The sequence below is a fragment of the Lepidothrix coronata genome, unplaced genomic scaffold (genome assembly GCF_001604755.1).
Source record: "Lepidothrix coronata isolate B3197 unplaced genomic scaffold, Lepidothrix_coronata-1.0 Scaffold1, whole genome shotgun sequence".
NCBI lineage: Eukaryota > Metazoa > Chordata > Aves > Passeriformes > Pipridae > Lepidothrix > Lepidothrix coronata.
This window is the reverse complement of record NW_016690181.1, coordinates 13,778,790-13,803,063: the sequence shown is the minus strand read 5'-3', so window position 1 is coordinate 13,803,063 and position 24,274 is coordinate 13,778,790. Positions and strand designations below refer to the sequence as shown.

Genomic DNA, 24,274 nt, shown 5'->3' with positions numbered 1-24,274 from the left:
GCGGTGACGGCGCCGCTCCCGTGTCACGTGGTGCAGGCCCCGCCCCCGGCGCCCCGCGGCCCGTTCCGGTCACGTGCTCGCCCCGCCCGCCCCATGGCCCCGGCGGCGGCCGCGGCCCGACCCCCGTAGCGCCGCTGCCGCCCGGAGCAGCCCCGGCACCGCCCGCACGGTAAGAGCCGCCGCCGCGGGGCGAAGGGGAACGCGGCGGCCGGGGGGAAGGCGGTACCTGATCCGCCTCCCGGCCGCGCCACCCCGGCTCCTCCGAGTCCGTCCCCGGGGGCGGCGGGGCCGCGCCGCGGTGGTGCCGCGGCGGCCTTTGGCCTCCCGCGCTTCGTCCGTGCCCGGCGAGCGTGTGGCGGGGCCGCGGCTGCCGTGAGGGGAGGAACGAGCGGGGCGGCGGCGCGGCCGGTGTGCGCTCCCCGGGGCCGGGGGTCGGCGGGGAGGTGGCAGCGCCGCGGCAGCCGCGGCACCGCGGGCACCGGGCTTTGCCCCGGGACTTGGCCCCGGGGGCGGGCGGCGCACAGAGAGATGCCTTGGCCGGTTGCCGGGGCACCGGGGCCAGGCAGCCCCCAGCGGGGCCATGCGGGTGCCCGTGTCTCTCTCGTCTCGGGCTGACATCCCACCTGGAGCGTGGGGATGCGGGTCGGGTAAGACCGGCCTGGCCCTTAGGCGGGCTCACGACCGCGGTTCCCCCCGCCATGACCGGGACAAGCGGCACTGCTGACATCCCCTGTCCAGCTGGGCTGTGTCCCGCTGACAGGGCCCTGCTGCCCCTCGGGTGCTGCTGAGCTGCTCTCGGCCCCGCACAGAGGCCCCTGGGCTGTCCCCGGGCCCGGCTGCATTCATCCATCCCTGCCTGTGTCAGGCTGTGCCATTGGTGCAGATATTCCATGATTCTGCGGTTCCCTATGGGGAGCAGAAACCCAGCAGCAAGGTTTGCATCAGATCTGCCAGAGCTCACCTGTCAGCCCATGCCCACCCTGAGCAAGTCAGGGTTATTAAAATGTGTAAACATTTCCTTTATCTTTGTTCAGAACTCAGCAAAACCACATGGGAAGAGACTGCAGTGAAATGCTGGTAATGGAGAGCGTTCAGAACAGGTGTTGTAAAGAACAGAGATGAGAGGTACCTAGTTGTAAAAGTGGTTAGGAAGAGTCACTCTGATAGAGGAAGGATAGCTATTGGAATTTGACAGTATTTCTAGGAGCTCTGTTTGCTCCCACAGAGCTAAGAGGGGAAGGCTTATAGGTGGGTAAGCAAACAGAACCTTTTTTTTCAGTCTGTGCCAACACTAAGCTTCCTGATACACTTTGCCAATTGTAAACTGCAACTAATGTCCTCAAGACAGGCTTGATGATGAGCCACACCTCATGGGTTAGGGCTGCTGATTGATCCAAGTGCTTTTAGAACCATTGACCATCAGTTGAAAAGGTCTGCTGCTGAAGAATTTAAAATAACCTGTCTGACCTCTCTATTCTGGAAGGTACTTGAACCAGAGAAAGGTCTGTCTGTAATGCTGCAGCAGATTAAAATTATCACTTCAAGCTGTTAAATAACAGCATTTCTCTGCACGCATGTTGCAGTCCTTGCCCCTCTGAGCAGCAGTGTCATCATCCGCAGTACTGATTCCTGGAAACCTGAGTTGATAAATGTAGAGGTTATGAGATTTGGGCAGGCACAAGTAGAGCATTGATGGCTCTCACCCCGCTGCATAGTAAGCCTTATATGTCCAAAAAAAAAAAAAAGGAAAATGAGTTGTGCACTGTGTGTGCTTAGCGAGGACGTAGCCTTCCCTGTAGGAGACCATTCTCATGCAAGATTTCTATTTTAGAATTTAGTACTTCTTGTAACAAGAAGCCATTTTGTTTTCATTAGTGACAGACGGTAACCTTCCTAAATCCTGCTTATTAATAGGGGTTTTTTTGTTCTTTCTGATGTACTGTTCAAAAGACAGCTCGGGGTTTTCTCCATTTTGGGTAATGCTTGCTGTGCTCAGGAGTTGTATCATCCCACTTCCACTGTAAATGACTGCAGGAAAAAGAAAGCACAGCAAAGATAGAAAGAACAGCAGTGAGCCAGCATGCTCACCCTCCGAGAAGGTGGAATGAGCCAGTTGTGGGATAATTGTGTGCTCACAGATTGCACACTGTGGGGTACTGTGCTAGAATGGCTGTAAAGGAGAAGTTGGTAGCTGCTGATCCTTTGCTTCTGTAGTTGAAAGACTGGTTGTAGGTGGGTGAAATGGCATGGTTAGGAAAGCAAAGCAACTGGCATCAGAATGAGCCTGACTATGAAAACGCTTTCCTATTGCTTGCTGTTCAGTGCAGGTTTAATTCCTTTTGCATTCTGTGGCTTTGGCTCCACTGCATTGGATAATAATGACCTTTAAGGGACTGTAAAGTAACAAAGGGAGAAAAATGTCAAAATCCCTAGTCTTGCAAATGTTGAGGTGTCCAGTCTCTTAGAGTCTGTGGCCAGATACCCTTTTCCAGTAAGGATAAGATGCAGATGAGAGACTGCAGACCTGCAACAGGAAACTACACAAAAGGGTTGTGTGAATAGCACTGAAAGGGAATAATGCTGCTGGGGAGACTGTAATGGATAATGCTACGGAACACTCCTGAAATCATGCCATGCAGTTTTCTTTGAGAAAGAAGTATTAGCAGGACTGCTCTGAATGTGGCACAGCGCGTTCTAGTGACTGCTGCAGTGGTGCTGATGTGAAACCCCACAATGAGCTCAGCATCACTGAACCCTTTGGCAAAGCTTTGGATGGCTGGAATGGTGAAGGAGTAAAGCTTAAGTGCAGAGCCCTTTTGCCATGAAGTCTTTCCATTCAGTATTTTACATAAATCATTGGGATGTCAGCTTGTAAGACTTCTGCTGAAGAGAATGCTACTGTCCAGATTGTCAGAGTAAAATATCCCAGCTTGCTGCTGGCATTTTTTTTAAAGACAATTAGAAGCATGTGAACTTAAATGCTTAGAATTATCATTTTGTGATATCTACTAGTAGTGTGATAGCTGATGCAGGTTGCAATCTCAAGTTTGTTGTGGGCCCCAGCAAATACTACAGGTATTCTAAAACACATGAAACATGCATATCAGCATTGGCAAATACTACTTTGCATATCAGTAGTAAAGTATGTGATACACAAAATACAGCAATTGGACATAGTAAACATTTTCAGCAAACTTACCAAAGATGTAAGTTTTTGATAGGTGTACAACAGTATGTTGACAGAGTACAGTTATACTTGCAGTGTCCTTAACCTCCTGAGAAATTTAAGGCTGTAGGGTGAACCTGGAGAGAGCAGTGATAGTGACTGCTGGGGAGAACAACGCAGCAAGTATCAAAAAGCTTGTGAAAAATTATCATTGTGCTGTAGTATTTATAACATTAGTCCCTCAGACTTTGGGGGAGAGGGATAGGAAACTAGCCAGCTGCAATCAAATGTGCAAAACCTTGTCCAAGCCTTGGGCAAAACCCACCACAATAAGAACAGCAGTGTCACTGGGCTGCCTGGTCTTTAGCACAGCGACCTGAAAATCCATGATTTTTCACATCCCTTGTATCTTTCCACGTTCTGAAATGACTTAGCATCTGCCATTCCCATTGAAGAAAGGAATTGCTGCCAATACCAGAAGAGATTTGGAATTTATGAATTTGCTTAGCTTCAATATTCTTCTGAACTTGAAAAACCAGTAAAGGAACATTAAACCAGGAAAATTGAGTTATCAGTTTAAATGTAAGATTCATGGGCCTTTTATTGGAGCAAAAGCAGTATCGGCATATAATTGCATACATTATTTAGTTAGCTGGGAGTATTTTGTTTGAATAAATTTGCTGATTGTACTGACAGAGGGAAGCATGTTTATCTGAAACGTTTCCAAAATTTGAATGCATGAACAAGTAAATGTGGACTGTAATACTTCAACATGCATAGGAGTAGTGAAAGACTTACAGTAAAAATAATTATAAATAATCAGCTCAACTATATGTTTTTAATAGCTCATTGCAGCCACAATGGCAACATCATCTGAAGAAGTGTTACTGATTGTAAAGAAGGTACGTCAGAAGAAGCAGGATGGAGCTCTGTACCTCATGGCTGAACGGATAGCATGGGCACCTGAAGGCAAAGACCGCTTCACAGTCAGCCATATGTATGCAGACATAAAATGTAAGTCAACACTTCCCCTGTTCCAGCTTCAGTAAGCAGGATTTTGACAAATATTTAAAGGTAACCCAAAGCTCCTATGCCATATGGCACTAGATATAGGTGAGGAAGGTTGCAGAGTAGCTTTGACCGGGCTACTCTGTGAAGCAGCAGAGATCAGGACTATGGTGAAGTATCACCAGTCTAAGGATGCTACTGCAGAACTTCTGTAGTTTTCAGATGTTTAACTTATACTCCATTTAATATTAACTTTTGATAGACTTCTGCAATAAATTGAACAGAAAAATAATCTATGCCATATGCTTGTGGAGGGAAGGGTGGGAGGAGGGTTGAGGAAGCGTATAGGATTTTCAGAGTCTTAACACAGAAAGTATCTGGCATGTCATCTGTTAAACTCAGCATCTAAAGCTGTTTCAATTTTCATATAAAATGAACTCTCAGTTTTATTTTCATCCAGCAGACCATAGCTTCAGAAGTGTCAGCTTCTGTCGTTTGGCCTAGCTAGTAACATTCTGAATAAGCATTTGCTGTTGCAATAGCAGAGTACTTGCAAGTCAAAACTAAACAGTAAATGTCTATAGCATGCTGCCTTTTTGGCTCCAATTAGTTCTCATATTTCATGTGCTGTAATGCCAAAGAAGGAATAAAAAGTAAGTTGTGTGCGTCACTTGGTGGTTTAGTGATTATTGCTGTTTAAAGTCACATCAGAGTACTGCAACATGATCAAAAATGTGTGATGAATCAGAACTAAGATGCTGTTTTCTTAAATATGAATGTAATAAGGAGTTTAAAAACCCTGTTCACCTATAATAATCAACTTTGCAAAGGTTTTATTTAGCTATTAACTTACACTTAAGCAGCTTATATTTTAAATACTTACATGTATAGGCACTGAAGTATTTTTAACTTAGATGAAAGATGCTCTTTTTGTCATCTAAAATAAAAAAAAAGGTGGAACGTATTTGTAAATTTGTAATAGAGAAGATGATTTAGTGTTGACATCTGGTTCCTGTCTCCCACTTGCACTGGAGAAAGGGATAATATTAAAAGTTAGGTTAGTGCCATTTGCAGAGCTACACTGAAGTCAGTATAGCATAAGAGTCTATAAGCATAGCTGTCCCAGCCTCTGCTCCCTCTGGTTATGAGGATGGAAGCAGGAATTAGGTTTTTCTTATGAGTCATGAGGGTGTAGTAGTACCTTGGAGGCACTGATGATCAGCTTGGGAAATACTAGTGGCTAACTGCACTTACCTCACCTCTGGAAACTGGGATCCAGGCATGCTGCTACTCACCCTGTCTCTGCTTTCCTACCACTGTCCTTCTGTGGGAGCTGGTCCAGCTGGAAAAACAAAAGGGGGTACTTTTCAGTGTATCAGTTCCTTGGTTCAGCTTGCTACACAAACACAGCCATACAAGAAAGGCAGCAGGAAGAAGTGGAAAGGGGGAATGAGGTTGTCATCTTTCAGCAGCAGTCTGGATTGGCTCCAGGTCGAGGTGTCCAGGTGATGACAGTTGCATTTGTGGCAGATTACTAATGGAGGTTGTGGGGAATGCAAAGATGAATCAGGGCTCCTGGGCAGGAACTGAAGGATACTGAGCAACAAGCTGCTGGTGTCTGTGTCTTGTGTTTTACCGTGAACAAGATGCAGGGTTCAAACTAATTCAGGGGGAAGACTGACTGTTCCACTTTCATGGCTGGAATTCACATGCAGGATAATGGTATTTAATTGGATGATGAGGATAACTGCTTATAAGCAAATACTCTAGGGAAGACAGTTTCTTGTATAAGCTTACTGTCTGTCTCTCTGCAATGTAGGCCAGAAAATCAGTCCAGAAGGCAAAGCAAAAATTCAGCTTCAGCTGGTATTGCATGCAGGGGACACGACCAACTTCCACTTCTCCAATGAAAGCACAGCAGTGAAGGAGCGAGATGCAGTAAAGGATCTTCTTCAACAACTGTTGCCTAAGTTCAAAAGGAAAGCTAATAAAGAACTTGAGGAGAAGAACAGGTAAAGGGAAAGGAACCTAAACTTTGTTGGATTTTTTTTCTTCTAATTGTTAGCTAACTATCATGTATTTCTGTTAACAGTTGTTGTTTCAACATCATAAGTGATACAGCATTTGTTTCCCTAGTAAAAATCTCCCTGCTTTAAATTTAGAGGCAGTTCCTTGGACTTGCGTAACTGTCACATGTTGAGACTATACTTGTATTCTTAGTGACACGTTCTTGAGGTGTAAATGCAGCCAATCTGCTTTTTTTCTTTTTTTCAAAAGGCCAAGAAAACAACCAAACTGCAAGCCCCCTAAAAAAAAAAGGAACAAGTAAAAAAACCGCCTGAAAAAATTTTTTTTTCCTTTTCCAGAAGTTTTCTGGAGCTTTGTGATTTTTTTTTTCCTCCCTGTATAGCCTCTTCCCCCTCAAATCTTCTTTTCTGATGTTTTATAGACTTCTAAATTGTTAAGTATTTTCATGTCTCTCACTTGAGATGCAGAATGTAATTTGGCATACAGGATGTTTATTCTAAAAAATGTTTTGAGATGATGTTGAGGATCTACGTCCTTTTCCCGAAAGGGCTAAGATACATTTCCGTTCCTTTAAACTGTTTGTGTTTAACCAGTCCTTGTGGCCATAGGGCTCCCTTCTCTGAACTCCTCAAATGAGTTTCACCTCATTCTAGTGTCTGCTGTGAATCCTGTACCTACAAGCTTCCATTTCCAAAGACTGTTCTAGCTTTGAACTTAGATAAGTTAAAGCTAGATTTTTCAAAAACATGGGAGCATTGCCTCATGGGGCAGATTGGATCTTTAAAGGGAGAATTCCCAGCAGAAGGACCAGAGCCCTAGTGCTGGAGCCGTGACACATCCAGGATTAACTGGTTCCAGTACTGCAGCAACCACTAGGGTCTGCAGCAGAGCAGCCTGCTTTGGCACTATTCCCATACTCGTTTCTTTATGCTACGTGCCTCATTTCTAACAGTACTGGTATTTAGAACATGGGCAGTCTGAGCCCTGAATCCTTGGATCCTTAAATGGAGTTTTACGGCATCACACCATGAGGCATCAGGAGCTTTTCTAGTTACTGAAAAGCCAGAAGCTCTGCACATACTCAGCCATAGTGTGTCCTCTTGAGGATTAGAAATCCAAGTCTAGTGAAGGGGCTTCATTAGCTTAATTTGCAACAGATAAGGCAAAAAAGTTTCAACCTGGAAGGATACTGCATCTAGAGTCTCTGCAGCACTGCCTTCATTTGTTGATATGTGGGAGTTGGGTATGTACCAAAATTCCAAGCTGTAATGAAATAATTAGAATAACAGACTGCTTTGTGCTGCACTAATTTGTAAGAATTGCCACTAATCCATATCTGTACCAACAAGAAAAAACTGGAGAAACCTTAGTGGTTAAAACATAATAGGGATGTGCTGCCACAAAGCTTTCACTTCCACCTCGTCCTACTTCATCCTTGCAGCAGCTACAGACTTTCATTCTGTCCAGATAGCACTTTATCCATATTCTTCCCTAGACCATGTACTATGTATTCATAAGATTTCTGATTTTTTTTTTGTTATTTGCAATTGATCAAGACCCTGAGGTACATGTTAAAGATTGGTGAGGTTATTGGCTGATTCCCTAAAAATAGCCCAGTGGGTTTCATATAAGGTACACAGCTGTATGCAAAGCTGCTTAAATGTGATTTTTCTGAAGATTCTAATGCATATACAGTCTTTGCATTTTGGGTAGTAAGGGTGATACTTGATATTTGGATGATAACTTTTGTAAACATTGCACCCTGGTGGAAGTAGTGACACTGACTGTGTCTGTAGCACTTGTGCTGCGTGTGATAGTTCAGTGATGAAGATCCTGCTGTCACCTCAGAAACATAAATGAACAAACAACTCAGATTAATGTGTGTTTCAAGGTATCTTATTCCATGCATATTTTGTAATCTATACTCTTGCACTTAAACAGAGATATGTAACTACTGAATTTTAAGATCTTAAACCAAGAATTGGACAGTGCTGAAATCTTTTTTTCCATCCATCATACTTTTCTTATGGAAGATCAAGAAAATTCCTTGTGCTTTTACAGTTCAGGAGACTCAGTCCTGGATGTGCAAAGACACAAGAGCATCAGGATATTTAGGACAAGACGTTAATCCCACGTTAACTTTTTCTTAGGCATTACTGTTTTCTAACATTCAGTGCTATTCCTTAAACATTTTTTTAGTCCTTTCATAAGTCTTTTGAGACAAGTGCTGCTATTGAGGTTGGTTGTTTACACAGTCTTGTTAAGAAATGCACAGCGTTTTGAAAGAGAAGTTGGTTTCTGTTCCTTTTGTGGACTCATGTTAGTTGTGGAAATAGCAGTGGTTTATTCTGCAGCGTTTCAATTCTATTCAATACATTCTTTTACCAGAATGCTGCAAGAAGATCCTGTTTTGTTTCAGCTCTATAAAGACCTTGTTGTGAGCCAAGTAATCAGTGCTGAAGAATTCTGGGCCAACCGTTTAAGCCTGAATGCAGGGGATAATTCTGCAGCACCTAGTAAGCAGGATGTGGGCATCTCTGCAGCATTCCTGGTACGTTGAACCTCTAACTTAAAGGATTTTAGAGCAAACAAATTTGGGAAAGTGAGGGTTCTGCTTATGTACTTTATTCCCATACACCTCAGTGTTGTTCTTTCCGGGTTCCACAGCCTAACATCTCTCTGCATAATAGGCTATTGCAAGTGTAAAGGAGAAAAAAAAAAAAGTAAAAGTTTTATGCAAATCTGCAACCTCAAAATTTTGTCAGTTTAAGATGCCCAGTTTGACCTTTAAATTGCCTGTAGGCAGATGTTGTTTGTGCTGCTGCTCTGCCTTCCATGAAACAGGAGTATTGTTTCATATAGAGTCACTAGATTACAGTGTATTAGCTCAATAAATTAGAAAGTGTATCTGTAGCAGCATTGACATGCATAAATGAACGTTTCTGCCCGAGGGTTTTATTCCCTCCCCAATTTTTTAAACTGGTACATGCTTTCAGCTACTTGAAGAACAACTTGTATATCTGAAAGCTCATTTTCTCTCCTCTTTCCCTAACCATCAGTTATTTTACTCATTTGTAGAAGCCATGCTTCAGTAATCCCAGTGCAGTTTAAAAGTAATCTACGTACAACTTCAGATTCCTCCCTCAGAGACATGTTTCTACTTCTGCAACACAATTCATTGATATGAATCTTTAGCTGGAATCCCACTTCCACCTTTGTAATGCACACAGTGGGTTTAAGAGGGAAAGAGGAGGTAGGAGTTGTTTTACACTTCAGCTGCTGTACAAACATTTGTGTTTCTCCCTCTGGAAATACCTGAATCAGTTACCAAACGAATTTGATTGCTCTGATTTCCTGTCTCCCGTTACTTTTACGCCTTAACATCAATTAAAAAAAAAATCACAACCAAAAAAAAACCACCAAACCTTCAAAACTGAATCTTTTGTAAAATAACTGGTTGTTTTTATGTTGTCTGCATTTGTGAAGAAGAAAACTTAAGATATTTGTGTGTCCTAGTTCAAGTTAAAGTATCTATCTGGCTCTGCTCAGAATGAGTGTTTCCCTAGGAAGAAGAGGGACTTTAGGTGCACAGGAAAAGGAGGAAAAGGTGGCAGCATGTGCAATCATGTACTTTTCCTGTTACTCATAATTGGACGGAGCACTTGCTTGCTCCAGAGCTTCCTAAAGAGGTCATTGAGATCTAAGTTGAAAGTTCTGACTAATGCTAACTCTGCATTTTTAAATTCAGTGTTATTTATCAACTACACTAAAATGCTTGTAATATATAAGGAAATAAGGTGTAAGAGCCATATATCCTTTTTTGTCACATCATTATTGTTGCTGACTATTCACTGAATTGTTGAGTGAACAATAACAGATGAGGCATATACAGTAAAGATACCTATTTTTACTTTAGAACGAAGATATGTTAAATTAAGCACACCTTCTTTTGACCAGTGGAGTTCTCTTTGCTTTCTAAAGCCTGCAGTCTACTTGTTGAATTTTCCTTTAAGTGGCAAGTATAATAAAGTAATAAATGCATGCTCTTTCATTTCTCATTCTAAAATACCTATTACGATCAAATACATTATGGATTATTGGAGGAAGAAGATTATTTTCTCTGCAGCAGAGCTTGTTTGCAAGATGTCAGCTTTTTTTCCTTTTCCAGTTACAGAAGGCATCCAGACATGACTGGGTTTTTTTTCCCTCTGTGTTTTTTCTTAGGCTGATGTACGGCCTCAGACAGATGGCTGCAATGGTCTGAGGTACAATTTGACTTCAGATATTATTGAGTCCATATTTCGAACATACCCTGCAGGTAAGAACTATACCAAACACATGCATTTAAGAATTGGGGTTTTACTGTCTTATTAGGGAAAGACTAAATGTTAGTCTGCACCTGGAAGTATAAGGGACCATATTTTCAGTCTTCTGGATGATTTTTCCTGCCTTGTTAGAGGGATGGGAAGAAGCATATTCATATGTTTCTGAAAATGACTGGTACTCTGGCAAATCAGACTTCTCGTGTGTGGGCAATTCAGGAGTGTTCAGGCCACTGTTTATGTGCATTTCTTTTCAAAGCATCAGCAAGCATTGCAGGGCATAAAGGAGTACCTGTTGCTCATGCCTAACTACTGCAGTCCCTTCCATTTAACGGGCATGAATAGAGGCAGCATTACCCAGAGAGAAGGCAAGCCAGCAAGGAAATGTTAACATAAAATGGTGTATAAACTTTTGTGGAACAGTTTGTAATTGTTCTTGGTTTTGTTCACAGTAAAAATGAAATACGCAGAAAATGTTCCACACAACATGACTGAGAGGGAATTCTGGACACGATTTTTTCAGTCTCATTATTTTCATCGGGACAGGCTCAATACAGGCTCAAAAGACCTCTTTGCAGAATGTGCCAAACTGGATGAAAAAGGTGAGCTGTTTGTTTCTGCAGTAGCTGCTACACTCATGGAGCACAGCACTGGAGAGGTGCATCTAGTAAACCTACCAACGCTGAGGTCAACAGTTTCCTTGTGTTCATAGACATCCTCTTTGGTGAACTGGAAAGTGAAAGCCATTGCAAGTTAGCTACAGCTTTGCTATTCTGAGCATGTTTCATAGTGAGGGCATTTCTTGAAACAAATTACCCTTTGGAAAGTGGCAGCACTAGAAATAAGCTATATTACAACTTATACAATAGTAAAGTCAGTGGTAAATTCCATAATTTGCCATCCTAGTAGATTGATTATGCTGTAGCATCAGTTACTATGGAATAATTTTGTGTACATAGGCTTTGTTTTGTGGTATGTGCACAATTTACGACAGGTACAGCTTTTTGTTATAGATGGGGATTTAGTAAACAAGATCTGTATTTGTCCAGATTGTCCAGAGGAGTTGCCATCCCCGTTCTCTGTCAGTCTTTTTAATGTGAAATCCTAATATAATATCTGACTTGAGTTTTTACTGAGCTTTTGAGATAGATTTGTGATGATACAGAAATGTGGAGAGTAGGGATCACTTAACACCGTTCCTTAGTACATATTCTGGCTAATGAAACCATTCTATTAGGAATGCAAAACCTTTCACCTGTCACCACATATAAATTGTCATTTTACCAAGGCAGGGCAGAGAAACAGTGCCAAAATTAGAAGAAACACAATTGAGGCTTCCCAGTAACTGCATATCAATTTATTTTTTTTAATCAAACAGTCTTCAGTAATGTCTAGAAGTTGGTGAAAACTGGGCTAATTAGTAGGAGGATCTTTTACAGTAACTTCCCACAACTATACCTTATTTTAAAAGAACTTTGAAAAGGGTTTAAAGTTTTAGTCTCAGTGTTACTTGGGCTTCTGCAGAACTTTTGTCTTTTCCTTTTAAATATTAAATATAATACAGTAATCCCACAATTATTTCTATTTGTTTAGATATCTTTTTTTCTTTGTTTCACACAGGGTTAAAAGCAATGGTGTCTCAAGGAGTGAAAAACCCCCTGATAGATTTAACAGCTTTGGAAGATAAATCCTTAGATGAAGTAAGTATAAGTATTTGGAGGAAAAAACATAAAACAAACAAAAGCTCCAAAGAAAACCATGCCCCCTCCTTAGTTTCATTTAAGGAGTAAATGGGTCCTTCTTTTAAAATATCTACAAATGCTAATTCTAAACCAAGTCACTTATTAGGCCATTGCATTGGTTAGGTACTCAACATCCCTGCTGTTGTATGTGTGTAAAGAAATGGACACTGTGCCCATGAACTTGTGTGCCTCACATCTGGCTTGGTGTGCAGGGTGCAAATGGAGAATTACTCTTCTACTTAGCTTTTTCATCTAAAGTGTACTCTTTGGGTTTTTTCTACCTTTTAGAAGCTGTGACAATGTACAGAAGAGTAGCACAAAAAAGGAAAAAGTCTGTGATTTGTTCTCACTTTGAACATTGCTATTAGTTTTGGCCTAATGTTAAGGACACTTTATACAGTTTTCTTAGTTTAGCCCTAAATACTTTTTTTTGATAAAAACATGATTTAACTTGAACTATTACCTGCATCCAAGTACAAGTTAAACCAATTTATATCAGTGGTGTAAAGATCTGCTTTTCTGCAGCTGATTTAACTGAAACTTTAAGTTGTAATTAATAATGTCACTGCAGTAGTTTTTTGGTTGTTTGGGGTTTTTTTCTTTTTTCTTTTCTTTTGTGTGAGACTTGTCCAAAGCTAACAGTCTGAAACCATGAGTTTAGGATAGGTGTGTTTGAAGTGCTCTGCAAACTGCCCTGGTTTGCTTTTGAGGCAGGTTAACTGCAAGCATGAAACTGCCCCTGGGGTAAAGTGAGTTGCCTTCAGCCACCTGGTAACTGAGGAACTCTGCCAACAGTAAGGCTTGAGGTTTCCTGAATTCCTGGTGGTATTACATCCTCCTGACAGATGTCATTTAGCCCATGGGCTGCTGCTGTCCCACTAGATGTTGAAAAGAGGTCAGTAAAACAATTGCTAGCTCTTCCTCGCCTGTGTTTTGTACAGGTGATCCTTAATATTTTTTTAAGCTAGTTCTGTTTTTACTTATAACAGGTCACAGTCTTATAAAATGATCTGTTTATCTTTTTTATTTTTTCTCTCTGACACCTCTAAATTGCCAAGCACTAAGAGAACAAAACAGTCAGTGGAGATTTTTCCAAGTACATAAGGTGATGGTGGGGCAAAGGTAGGAAAATGATGCTTCAGATGCTGATGCAGTATCACTGAGTGGAGTGCAGAGGAGGTGGCACGCAGACTTCCTGACTCAAGGGAAGACAGAATTGTCCTTCTCTGGGGGCAGAAGGTAATTAATGTTGTTCTCTTCGTAGGGCTATGGTGTTGCTTCTGTGGCCTCTACATCAAATGCCTCAAAGTCTGCTAGAGAAAGCAGCAATGCTGCCATCATAAAACGCTTTAATCATCATAGTGCCATGGTCCTTGCAGCTGGCCTCAGGAAACAGTAAGTTTCAGGGTTGTGTAAAAGCTTTTTGGTAACAAAGTTTAAGGAATTTCCAAAACAAAATTATGCCTTCCACAACTCATCCAACTTTCTCTTTTAATATTTATGAATTAATTATTTCTATCTAGAGACGAAAATACCTTTAGGTTCCATGTTACTTTACAGAAGTTTTTCAGAGCTCTTTGAAGTGACGAATGCTATTGTTAGCCATGTTAGCATATAAAGCAGATTCGAAAGCAAAGAATGTTTCCCCCTTAGATCTCTAGCCCTGGTGAACAGAATTAGTTTTCTGTTCACTGTGTGCAGGTGAGGGCTGGTGCAGGGAGTTCCTATTGCCTGCCAGCAGTGGGTCTACTGGGGCTTCCTGTGGTGGGGTGCAGGGACTTAAGTAAATGAGGAAGCAAAAGAACAGTGTGGCACAGGTGGATCCGATGAAAGATTCCTCTGATGCAGTACCCTGCCCCAACCAAAAACATGTGTTAGGTGGTTACATATGTTTACAGTGAACTTTGCAAATGAAACTTCTTAACAGAGGTACAAGATGTGTTTGATGTGATCTGCTCTGCAACTGGTTTATGGGCAACCGGCAAGGCATTACTGCTCTACCCAAATCCTACAGACCTTAACTGTGAGACATCTTAGTTAATACTTCCTTCTGGTAGCTGGGCTCCCTCATGTTGTTTTTCTGTCTTGCACAAACCAAACACTGGGCCTTAAACAATCTCTTCTGAGCACTGTGTGTTTCTATTTCTCAGTTCAGAAAGGGACAAAAGGATAGCTATCCTCCTGGGACAGTAGTATCTCAGGACTCCCAGAGCTCTGCTAATACCTGGTTGCATAAGAGCGTATACAAAGTGTTTCTAATTTAGCCATGATTTTGCTGTGTCCCACATGCACTGCTAGCATGCTACTATTTCTGAAGAGAGGGAGAAGCACTTTCCCCTGCTGTTGAATTTCCCTTGTGACAATCAGGGTTAATTTGAGGAATTGGTTCCTTCTATCTACATCAACTGCTAGAAACGAAGATATAAGGAGAAAAAGTTAACATACAGTATGTGAACATGTATATAAAGTTTTTGAAACAGATGTATTTACTTTGTCTCTAGCTTGTATCTTAAGTTTCCTGTGAGGTGAATTCTTCTTAATGCTGTTTCTCTATTTTAAGAGAAGCACAAAATGACCATTACAGTGAGACCAGCAGTACGGATGGAAACTCCAGGGATTCAGATTTCTTTCAGCCACCACTGAAAAAGGTATAAAGTCAGCTAATGCAATTCTGATTGAATGGAACTGGAAACTCTGTGTCTCATAGGATTGCTGAAAGTTCCTTACTTGTTTTATGACACATCTGAAGTGAAACCTCTTTAGCCCTGTTTAGAAGTATATAGAGTAAGTACCTGACAGCCTGTACCTCTGCTAGTACCACTGTTAGTAAACACAAATAAATTACACCTTGAAGTATTGCTCTGTTAATCTCTTCAGTAGTGCCCAGTGAAAGTAAAAAATTCCAACGTGCTTCTGATGGGACCCAGAAATCTAGTTATTTCTATTTGCTGCAGTTCTATTTTTGGCCTGCTCCCTTTTTTCCCCCCCCCCCAAATGCCTTAAAACTTCTAGAGAACATCCATCAGAAAGGGATATTGGTGTTCAAGCATCAATATTAGCCTGTCAAGCATGTTGTTTGTAGATGCTTAAACTGAATGATTAAACTGGAACATGGCAGGCTTCATCCTAAAGTCAGAAGCTGAAGTGAAGTTGAACTGAAAGTGTAGTTGATGCCTGGTGTACTGAAATACAGGGCAACAGCCTGGCTTAGACTAACTATAGCAGCTCACAAAGTGGAAGAGAGTACTGTAATTGCTACAAAATTGAAATGAACACTTCCTGGAGTTGACAGCCTAAACAGAAAATGCCAAAAGGACTCCAAACTTTGCTATATTGTGAGAAAATGTTGTAGAATACAGTATGTTGTTAAATGTTGGGATAGTCAACCACTTTGCCTTTCCCCAAAAGCTGCAGTTTTTACTGAGCACAGAAATGATATACCAGAACTAGAATAAACGTGATGAAAAGGGGAGTGAAAGAGTAGCAGGAGAGCAGGAGATTTCAAAAGCTGTTTTCTCACTGTACAAAGTCCGATATTGCTGTGCAGTTACCTCTCACCATTAATGCTCTGCCCTGCTGTCACTGGGTAGCTTTGGTAATTGCTGTGGTTTTAGTCTGATGCTCTTGTACAACAGCTATTAAATCATTACTATTTCTGCTAATCTGGAGTTAAATGGACATAAATATCAGAAGTCATTATCTATATAGCAGAACACTTTTTGGAAGTGGCAGGGACTGACAAGTTTTGACCAGAATCTGCAGAAAAGCAGTAGTGCCAAGACACCCAAATGGCACAATCTAAACAATATTGGGTTCTCTCTGGATGGTAGACATGAGTCATTCCACACTCTGGTTTTCTTTAAGATTTTAGTAACCCTTCTGCTCAAACTCAGTGAACTGGAAGAAAGCAGTAGATGTATGGAATTGTGTCTTCATTTGTAATGTGTATAATTTTTTGGCTTGTTTTAGGTGAAACTGCAGGAGGCCATTGAATACGAAGATTTATCAAAGAATAATGGCGTTAAAACTATTGCACTAAACTTAAAGAAGTCTGATAGGTGAGTTAAAATATGCACAGTTATTTCGGCATGGTTAGTCTAGCAGGTCTCTCATCACAGCCTGCACACAACCAGCTGATTTAGTCTCTACCACCCTTAAGCGTGTTTAGGCTAAGTTTAGAAACCTAATATGAGCTCTTGCATAAACCAGTTTCCAAGTAATTCCCTGTTAAATTTGTATTTTCATTTCACAGAGTGGTTGGGGTTGGAAGGGACCTCCTGAGATCATGTAGTCCCACCCTTCTGCTCAATTCCATCTTGCTTTTCAGAGTGTTGAGTCTCTGTAAGCCTCCCTGAATGCCTTTGACATGTAATTTCGGTGGAAGTCTAACAGACCTCCGCTCACAGTTCAGCACTTTGCTACAGCTTTCAATGGAAAAATGTACGTGTTACATGTGCAAATATATACGATTCCAGGGAAGTTCCACTCCCGGGCAAAAAAGCGCAATCAGGATAGTTTGGACTGCTCACTGGTCTTGGATTTTTCTAGTAGTAGTCCTCTTGTTTCCTAAACAAGAGTCTGAGAACCAAGATGTAACTTCAGAAAAGGAGTGATACTACAGGAAAGAGAACAGTTCCAAATGTGCACCTAACTTCATTTAGCTCAGTGTCAGTTGTAAGTGATGTGAATTGCTGCACTTTAAGGATATTCCCAGAATTAGGTGGCACAGGTAGATTTTCATTAGCAAAATGATGATCACAGATTCAACAATGGAAGCTCTTATTTTGCTGCCATACCATCCCTAACCCAACCTCTTTCCACATGGCAATGTATTGTACTTTGACAGTACTATCTAAACCTTATTTACTGATAACAGTTACAAAGTATCTAAAATTAGAAACATTAGAAGAACTGAGTTTGGTGTCTTGCTTTACCAACACTCTTATTAATGCACTTTTTCCTTTTCTCACTACACAGGTATTATCATGGTCCAACTCCAATTCAATCACAGCAATATGCAACCAGTCAGGATATAATTAATTCTTTTAATAGTATTAGACAAGAAATGGAAGCATATGTACCTAAACTAACTCAGGTATGGAAGAATACAAAAAAAAGTTTCCCTGTTGATGTTGGCATCTTGCTTTCTGTATAGGTTTGTGTCTCACGTGTACTGGAATTCTAATTTTTCAGGGTAAACTTAAATTATCTCCAGTAGTTTTATGTTACCTGATTTAGTTTTTGAGCTATCATGTTTAAGATCTACGCAGTAGGAAACTGAGTCATTGCTGATGCTCAGTTATATTCTACTGTTCCTGCTTTCTTTTGAGGAAATGGCAAAGGTATGAGGTAGTAAAGCAGGACAGTCATGCACAGGCCAGTGTATTGATCCCACCCTCTGAAGTTTAGGATGTAATAGTCTTAGAAGGTTATAGTGAGCAGGTTTGTAAGTGAACTGGTCGCTTGCTCCTAAATGCACTTGGTAGGCTATTGATCTCACCCTGGGCTGCACAGAAGCTGTGTCCTGGCACCTGGAGGGCAGCACAGCCCTGTGGCCAATCTCCTCAGCCAGTGTCTGAACTTCCTCCATTAGTAAAGCAGCCACAACTGTGAATGTGTCACCCTTCTGTACAATAACTCTGTCTCACCTCAAAGTAGCTGCACAGCCTGTTCCAGTCCTAGGTAAAGAAAGGGTTTGGTTTTTTTCATAATTAATTGGAGAGCTTTCACTGCAAATGAGTATAGCACTTAAAGGCACTGTGACTAATTCTGGAGAAGAGCTGACTGTTTGCCTGAGCTTCCACTGTATCTGTTCAACCAATCTTTGCCATTGGGGTTCAAATAGAACTTAGTTTAAAAAGATTTTTTTGGAAAACATGAGCTGAAATATTTGTTCCCTCTCCCTTCAGGTTCTTTCAAGTGGTGATGCTGCCAGCACTATTGCAGTCCTGTCACCTGGAGGAGCACTTATGCAGGGTGGAACACAGCAAGCCATAAACCGTAAGGATTTAGGATGTCTAATACTTTAATAGTATCTTATTGCATTGCACAGCAGTAGCTGGCTTGCTGTTTCATCTCTCTCTTGGAATGTGTTACAGTGATAAAGGAAATTATGGAAATGTGTAGCTGGAGTAGTACCGGGTTACAACAAAAAAAGGAAAGCAACAACCCAGCCAACACCATGAGGGTGGTACTGGCTACACCAGTGCTGAGGCAAGTGAGCAAGAGGAAAATTTTACAGAGCAAGTAATGAAGGATGCATTTGATAGATACTAAGTCCTCTTACAGATACTGGGTTTTACTTGTTCAGCATTTCTTTTCTGATATTTTTTTTTTCTGGATTGTAGAAAATGCAGGCATACCCTGAAAGCTCTAAGGAAGCAAGGTCTAGATCATTGTCTGAAACTAGGTTTTTTGCAACCTGATTTTAAGATCCACAGCTTGCTGTGAAAAAAGGCAACTTGAAGACTGCAAGGGCAAATCAGACAACCTCTCCTTCTCACACCTCCATGCAAGCACCCCTTTCCCTGTTGTCACATTCCTGCCAGTCTGAGTTCCTGTCTCTGTAGTCTGACAGCAGATGAAACTCTGTTCTCAAGATTTATAATAGTTTTCCAGTTTATCTTGTGTTACTTGCTCTGAAAAGCAACAGAAACTAAATCGGACAGCTGAAAAAGCAAGTATGAGTTCTTTATGGTAGGGAAAGAAAAGGAATCAGCAAGCAGTGGTGAGGCTTTCTGCCCATCCCAGTTGACATTCTGGGTGCTCACTTTGAGCCTGACCACCACTTTTTTTTTTTTTTTTAAAACAACCTCATCCTAGAGTTTGCTCTTCACTGTTCAGTTCAGTGTGCTCCTCCTCATCCTCAGTGATTGCTTGTGCTTTTTGTTTGGGTCTTCATGGTTGTGGTTCCTTCCTTGTTCTTGAACCCTGTCGCCCTTTCTTCTTTAAGAGTACCTGGGATACAGTTCCTTTTTCCTGTCTGGATTTTTCATTTTCCACACACTGTGACCATATTCTCATTGCCAATGTAAGATAGAGGGAAAAATTTGCTGTATGCACCACACAGTACTTAGCACAGTGCTGTGAGCGCAAGGTGCTGGTCCTGGAAGCAGTACTACCACACTGTTAGAACAATACAAATATACTACTTCTAATCCTGGGTTAAGGTTTGGTGTCCATTCTTTGCCTGGCATGGATCTCCCTGTGTAGCACACAAGCTTCCAAGTATAGAGCCATAAATAGCAGCTGAACCTGATCTAATAACTGCCAGTAGTCCTGATCTAAGAGCTGCTGAGGGATGAGGCACCTCGGTGTTCCCTGCTGGCCAACCTTTCTTTGATTCTAGTGGGAACATACATTGCTGACCTCCTTCATTAGCCGTAATTCTCACTTTTCATAAGACAGTTTGGAGTGATGTGACAAAACCTTTTTCCTGTTGCAGAGATGGTGCCAAATGACATTCAGTCTGAACTAAAACACTTGTACGTGGCAGTAGGGGAACTGCTACGACACTTCTGGTCCTGCTTCCCTGTTAACACGCCATTCCTAGAAGAAAAGGTAAGGCGGAGCTTCCTAGCGTGGCCCTGGTTAGGATGTGGCCAGATCATGGTTTAGAATGACTGTCATTATTGAAATATAGAATTAATACATGTGCCTTAAATCACTGCAGCTTTTACTCATCCCTAAAACTGAAGGTCACAAAACAATGCAAAACATTAAGTTTTTCAGTAATTCTGCTGATGCTGTTTAGTTAAAATCACCCTTGTTCCTGCCTCCCTGTTAGCTGCCTTTGGAGCAGTTGCTGTAAGCCAGTTTCAAGCAGATTGGTCAGCTCTCTTGCAGCTGCAGCGTTCTCATTCCAGTTTAAAACACAGAAACAAAAGCCTCTCTCCCCTAACTCCAAGAAATAACCTTTGTAGTGACAGTTACAAGCAAGTTTTCCTTATTCTTCTATCCATTGCAAAAATCACTGTCATACCTTCAGAACACACACTGCTTTTCAGAACTAAGGTGCAGACAAGAAGAGATGTCTGTCTACAGCCAGGTATATATGTATTCTTTCTTTTGACCTCACACGGAAAACAAAGATAAAAATTTGCATTCAGGTATTTTTGTATGTCTGCTGCAAAACGTGGCCTGAAAGTCCATGCTACAGTCTTTGCTTGAAGCAAAAAAAGATGTTTTTATGAATAGCTTTATCTATATTTAGTGTTAACTGATGGAGTAGTAACGATCAGAGTGCCACACTGCACTTGCCTCAAAAATAGATATGCACTCAAGAAGTGTTAGAGACTGATATTTGAATAACTGTTCTTTCTTAAGCTACTCATACCTGAATTAGCCCCCCGAATTAGTTACAAGGTGTTCTGTTGGAGAACAATTTGTTAAAGGAAATGAAACTTATGTGTTGTTACAATACTTCTGTATTATAATACTGGTTTCTGTCTTTCTCAGGTTGTGAAAATGAGGAGCAACTTGGAAAGATTTCAGGTTACAAAGCTCTGCCCATTCCAAGAAAAGATTCGGAGACAGTATTTAAGCACAAATGTAAGGGGAAAGTACTGTTTAATTATGTGGGTGCATACTAATAATTTCAATCTTAACTATTAAGGATGGTAGCTTTGTTATTTTCTATTCTAGGGCATTCTGAGTTTTTTGTTAACTAGGAAATGGGCAGAGGGAAATTAGGTACACAGTTAAGCATGTTGTCTCTCCCCATCTAACTTGCTGAGTGATGCCAGCAAGTGTCAAGAACTATAAGGTGAAATTACTCAAGTGAGACAACAGAAAGGTGAAGTCATGTTTCATTTTCCACTTCCACCATGAAGTAGAACTCGAGCAACTTCAGACTGTCTCCCACCATGTCAGACATGAAGTGGTTGCAGACCAAATAGTGGAACAGACAGCATAATCAGGTGGCACTTCCCTGTGACCTTACCAGCTTAGCAGCTCTCTGCACTGCTCCCTCTGTGGATACTTTGCAATAGAGCCTTTCTCTGACGCACCTCTGATTTTAGTGAGGTTACTTGTAGTGAATAAAAGAAGAATCCAACTGATTAGCAAAGGAAGGGGAGGGGATCTGTTTTTCCAGTAGCTAGGACAATTTCTCTCCCTCTTAAATGTTTCAGTTGGTAGGCCATATAGAGGAGATGCTGCAGACGGCCTACAACAAGTTCCACACGTGGCAGTCCCGGCGCATGCTGAAGAAGACGTGAAGGCGCACGCTGTACAGGTCTGAGAGCAAAGCCTGCAATAGGGTAGGAGTACAGCCTAGGTATGTCCAGATCAACTTAGAGTTCTTGCAGGAAGACCTGCAAGCTGTGGACTTCTGGAAACGATGCTAACTGAACTTGCACATTTTTGAAAAAGAACTGAAAAAAAACTTGAAAACTAGGGAGAAAAACAAGGAAGAACCAAAACAGAAGAGCCGAGGCGCAAAAATATTTAAAAGACACTGTTTACTGCAGTTACTCAGGAACTGCTTTTGATTTGCATAAAGAGCTGCTTTCAGAAATAAAAAATTTAAAGAGGGTGTATTAATAAAATTTGTTTTACTGTCTAATTTTTTTTTAAGAAGTGTATGGCACAGGGTAGATCTCAAAAGTTTTTCTTCACTGGATTCTGACATTTTATTGAATTGTTTGTACTTTCTGCAACAGTTTAACAATGGTATCTTAAAACATAGCTGAGACTGTTTTTGCTTTAAACATCTGGGAGAGTATAGCTGTCAGAAGACAAGCTCCTGCCATATGTTTCCCCACCAGTTGGAAGCAAGAGGCATTGCACTGAAAGTTGTTCATGGTCTGGGGTCCCTAAAGGTACATGGGGGCAAACTTTTGCCTGAAGTCTTGGATTTTTATGCAGAATTTTTTCAGCCATCAGTTTTGCATGTTTTCCTTTGAGTGCAAGTGTGTGCTACTGCAATCCTTTTTTTTTTTTAATGGTGGCATTTGTTCTGAGGAGAGAATGCATTTTTAAAAATGACATTAAATAAAGTTTCTTACAAAAGAAGTCATTTATTTTCAATTCTTAGGCATTTTTTTATTTCTTCTCCTAAATCTGTTTTCCTTCATTCTTCCCTTTTGACTATTATACTGTTTTTGGCGAATTGATAATCATTGCAAAGAGAAAAATATGTTATCACAATGTCCATAGATGTTGGGAATCTGTGCCATACTTTGTTCCAAATAGAATCAGTTCACAGTTTCAGACCAACTTGTCTTGTATTAAATGTGACTTTAAATGCAAAGTAACCCCCTTTTCTAGAATATATGCAGTTTAATGCCATCCTTTTATTTTTTTTGTCACCTTGACTGTACTAAAGCCCAGTATGGGCTACTGAACTTTTTTACTTAAGACTAAGCGTGACTGTTAAAAATGCATCTACTACAAAGACAAATCAGAGCGACAATATGTATTCAAAGCAAGCACAGCAGTGTTCAGTACAGCAGAAGAAATTCCCATTAGCCTGCATGATGGCTTAATGGCTATGTTTTGGTATGATGCTAAAATATGATAGTATGATGTTGGGTGGATAATTCTTGCAAATTCCTACAGAAGATGTATTGGTGTAGCCAAGTTGGTGCTTGTTCTGTGCTGCTGCTCCATTTATGCAAGAGGGGTTTTTTCTTTCACTGGTGTGTGGAAGTCAGCAGCTTCTTTTTACCCTTTTTTGCTTTCAGATTTTTGTATTATGCTATAATATTTTGGTAAAAGCTGAGTTTCAGTTAAATGCCACTGTCTGCACCAAAGTTCTGTTTGGAAATGTGTGCATATTGTTCAGCCTAGTTCCCTGTCTGCCTTTGCAGATTGATGCATGATCCCTGCTCTGTGCTGTTGATGTGGTTCTGCTACAAGAAATGACTGGACTCAACATGAGGTGCCCCTTGTTCTTGACAGGGTGGAAATGTCACTAGGAACAAACAGATGTACGTACAACATTTGGGGGATGAGGTGCACATCTTACCAAGAGTTACCTCTCGTGATAACTAAACTATTTCTCTAAAATTTAGGCTTAGGGGTACGGCTTTATTAAGCCAAATCCTCTTAGGTGCAGGCAGCTCCAGAAAGAAAGGGTAGTTTGTTCTCCCCCGATCCAAAGCATTTGATCTAGGAATTCTGTGACCAAATTTCAGCTGTTTTGTGAAAGCTAACACACCTTTCATCATATCAGGGCTAGGGTCAAGAAAACCTAAAATGTCTGATTTAAATTCTAACTGTGCCTGAAGCTATGAACAACGCATTTAAGTATTAGACTGCACTGAGACTTCACTAAAAAATGTATGGGACAGTTTTGAACATGGAACTAATTCACCTTTAATTGGAGTCAGTATTTAGTGTTCCTGGAAAGGCTGGGCAAAATGGTTAGCATGGTGGAAAAGTTTCAGTGCATCACAAGAACATTTTACAGTCCAGAGGACTGTCGTTTATAACCATTTCGGGGATGGTGTTGCAATAGCTTTAAGTTACTGTAGTGATATCAGGCTATCAAAATGTACCTTAATTAACAGAACTAGGGGGGAAGAGGACTATGATACAACAGTTTTGCCTAGAGACTGTACAGGCAAGGCTGCTATGCACTTCATATTGCTTTTTCAGGTATTGTGGCAATAAGGCACAGGCCCCTCCTCAAGTAAAGGGAGGTAAACTAAATATTCTTTCTACGTTATGTTCCCCTTTTCTGTAGCATGGTCCAAAACACAGATTAATTCCTTGAGTTTTGAAACTGAATCATCATGCATTATATTACTATTGGAATCTTTATACTGACTTGTATTTTTAATGAGAATTCATAAAACTTGTATCATTGGCATTGATCTAAGATTTGTAGAATAAACCCTACTGAATTCTAAAGTGAAGTCTTCTCTAATGCTTAGGCTGTGTTTTCTGATGTTGAATTAAATCCCAAACAGGCTCCACTCAGGTCTAAATTGAGAGAACCGTGTATAAATAGCCCAGCTGTCCCTTCATGCTGGTAGAAGCAGTCAGGAGCAAAAGGGTTACAT

At 41.1% G+C, this 24,274-nt stretch overlaps 1 protein-coding gene and 1 long non-coding RNA gene across 3 annotated transcripts in view; one reads left to right on the top strand and one right to left on the bottom strand.

The window, feature by feature from the left end:
• Positions 1-115: 115 nt before the first annotated feature.
• On the top strand, positions 116-24,127 carry GTF2H1 (general transcription factor IIH subunit 1). 2 transcript variants are annotated; one of them, XR_001873890.1, is made up of 15 exons: positions 116-169; positions 4,012-4,180; positions 5,994-6,186; positions 8,591-8,753; positions 10,427-10,520; positions 10,977-11,126; positions 12,145-12,224; positions 13,531-13,661; positions 14,827-14,914; positions 16,236-16,324; positions 17,244-17,361; positions 18,176-18,266; positions 18,365-18,479; positions 19,711-19,826; positions 20,724-20,816. XR_001873890.1 is itself a non-coding variant. In XM_017809168.1 (15 exons), exons 2-15 carry the CDS (start codon positions 4,027-4,029, stop codon positions 21,482-21,484), a joined length of 1,647 nt encoding a protein of 548 aa, XP_017664657.1. In that variant the 5' UTR covers positions 116-169; positions 4,012-4,026; the 3' UTR covers positions 21,485-24,127. The 2 variants fall into 2 exon arrangements, 1 of the variants encoding a protein (XP_017664657.1); XM_017809168.1 differs by lacking the exon at positions 18,365-18,479 and adding an exon at positions 21,398-24,127.
• The window catches only part of LOC108494546, a 35,908-nt gene continuing 13,947 nt past the window's right edge, over positions 2,314-24,274 (bottom strand). The window contains exons 2-4 of the long non-coding RNA XR_001873892.1: positions 5,470-5,516; positions 5,058-5,111; positions 2,314-3,303 (exon numbers count right to left, since the gene is read on the bottom strand). This is a non-coding gene — a long non-coding RNA (uncharacterized LOC108494546). The remainder of the gene's footprint in view (positions 3,304-5,057; positions 5,112-5,469; positions 5,517-24,274) is intronic.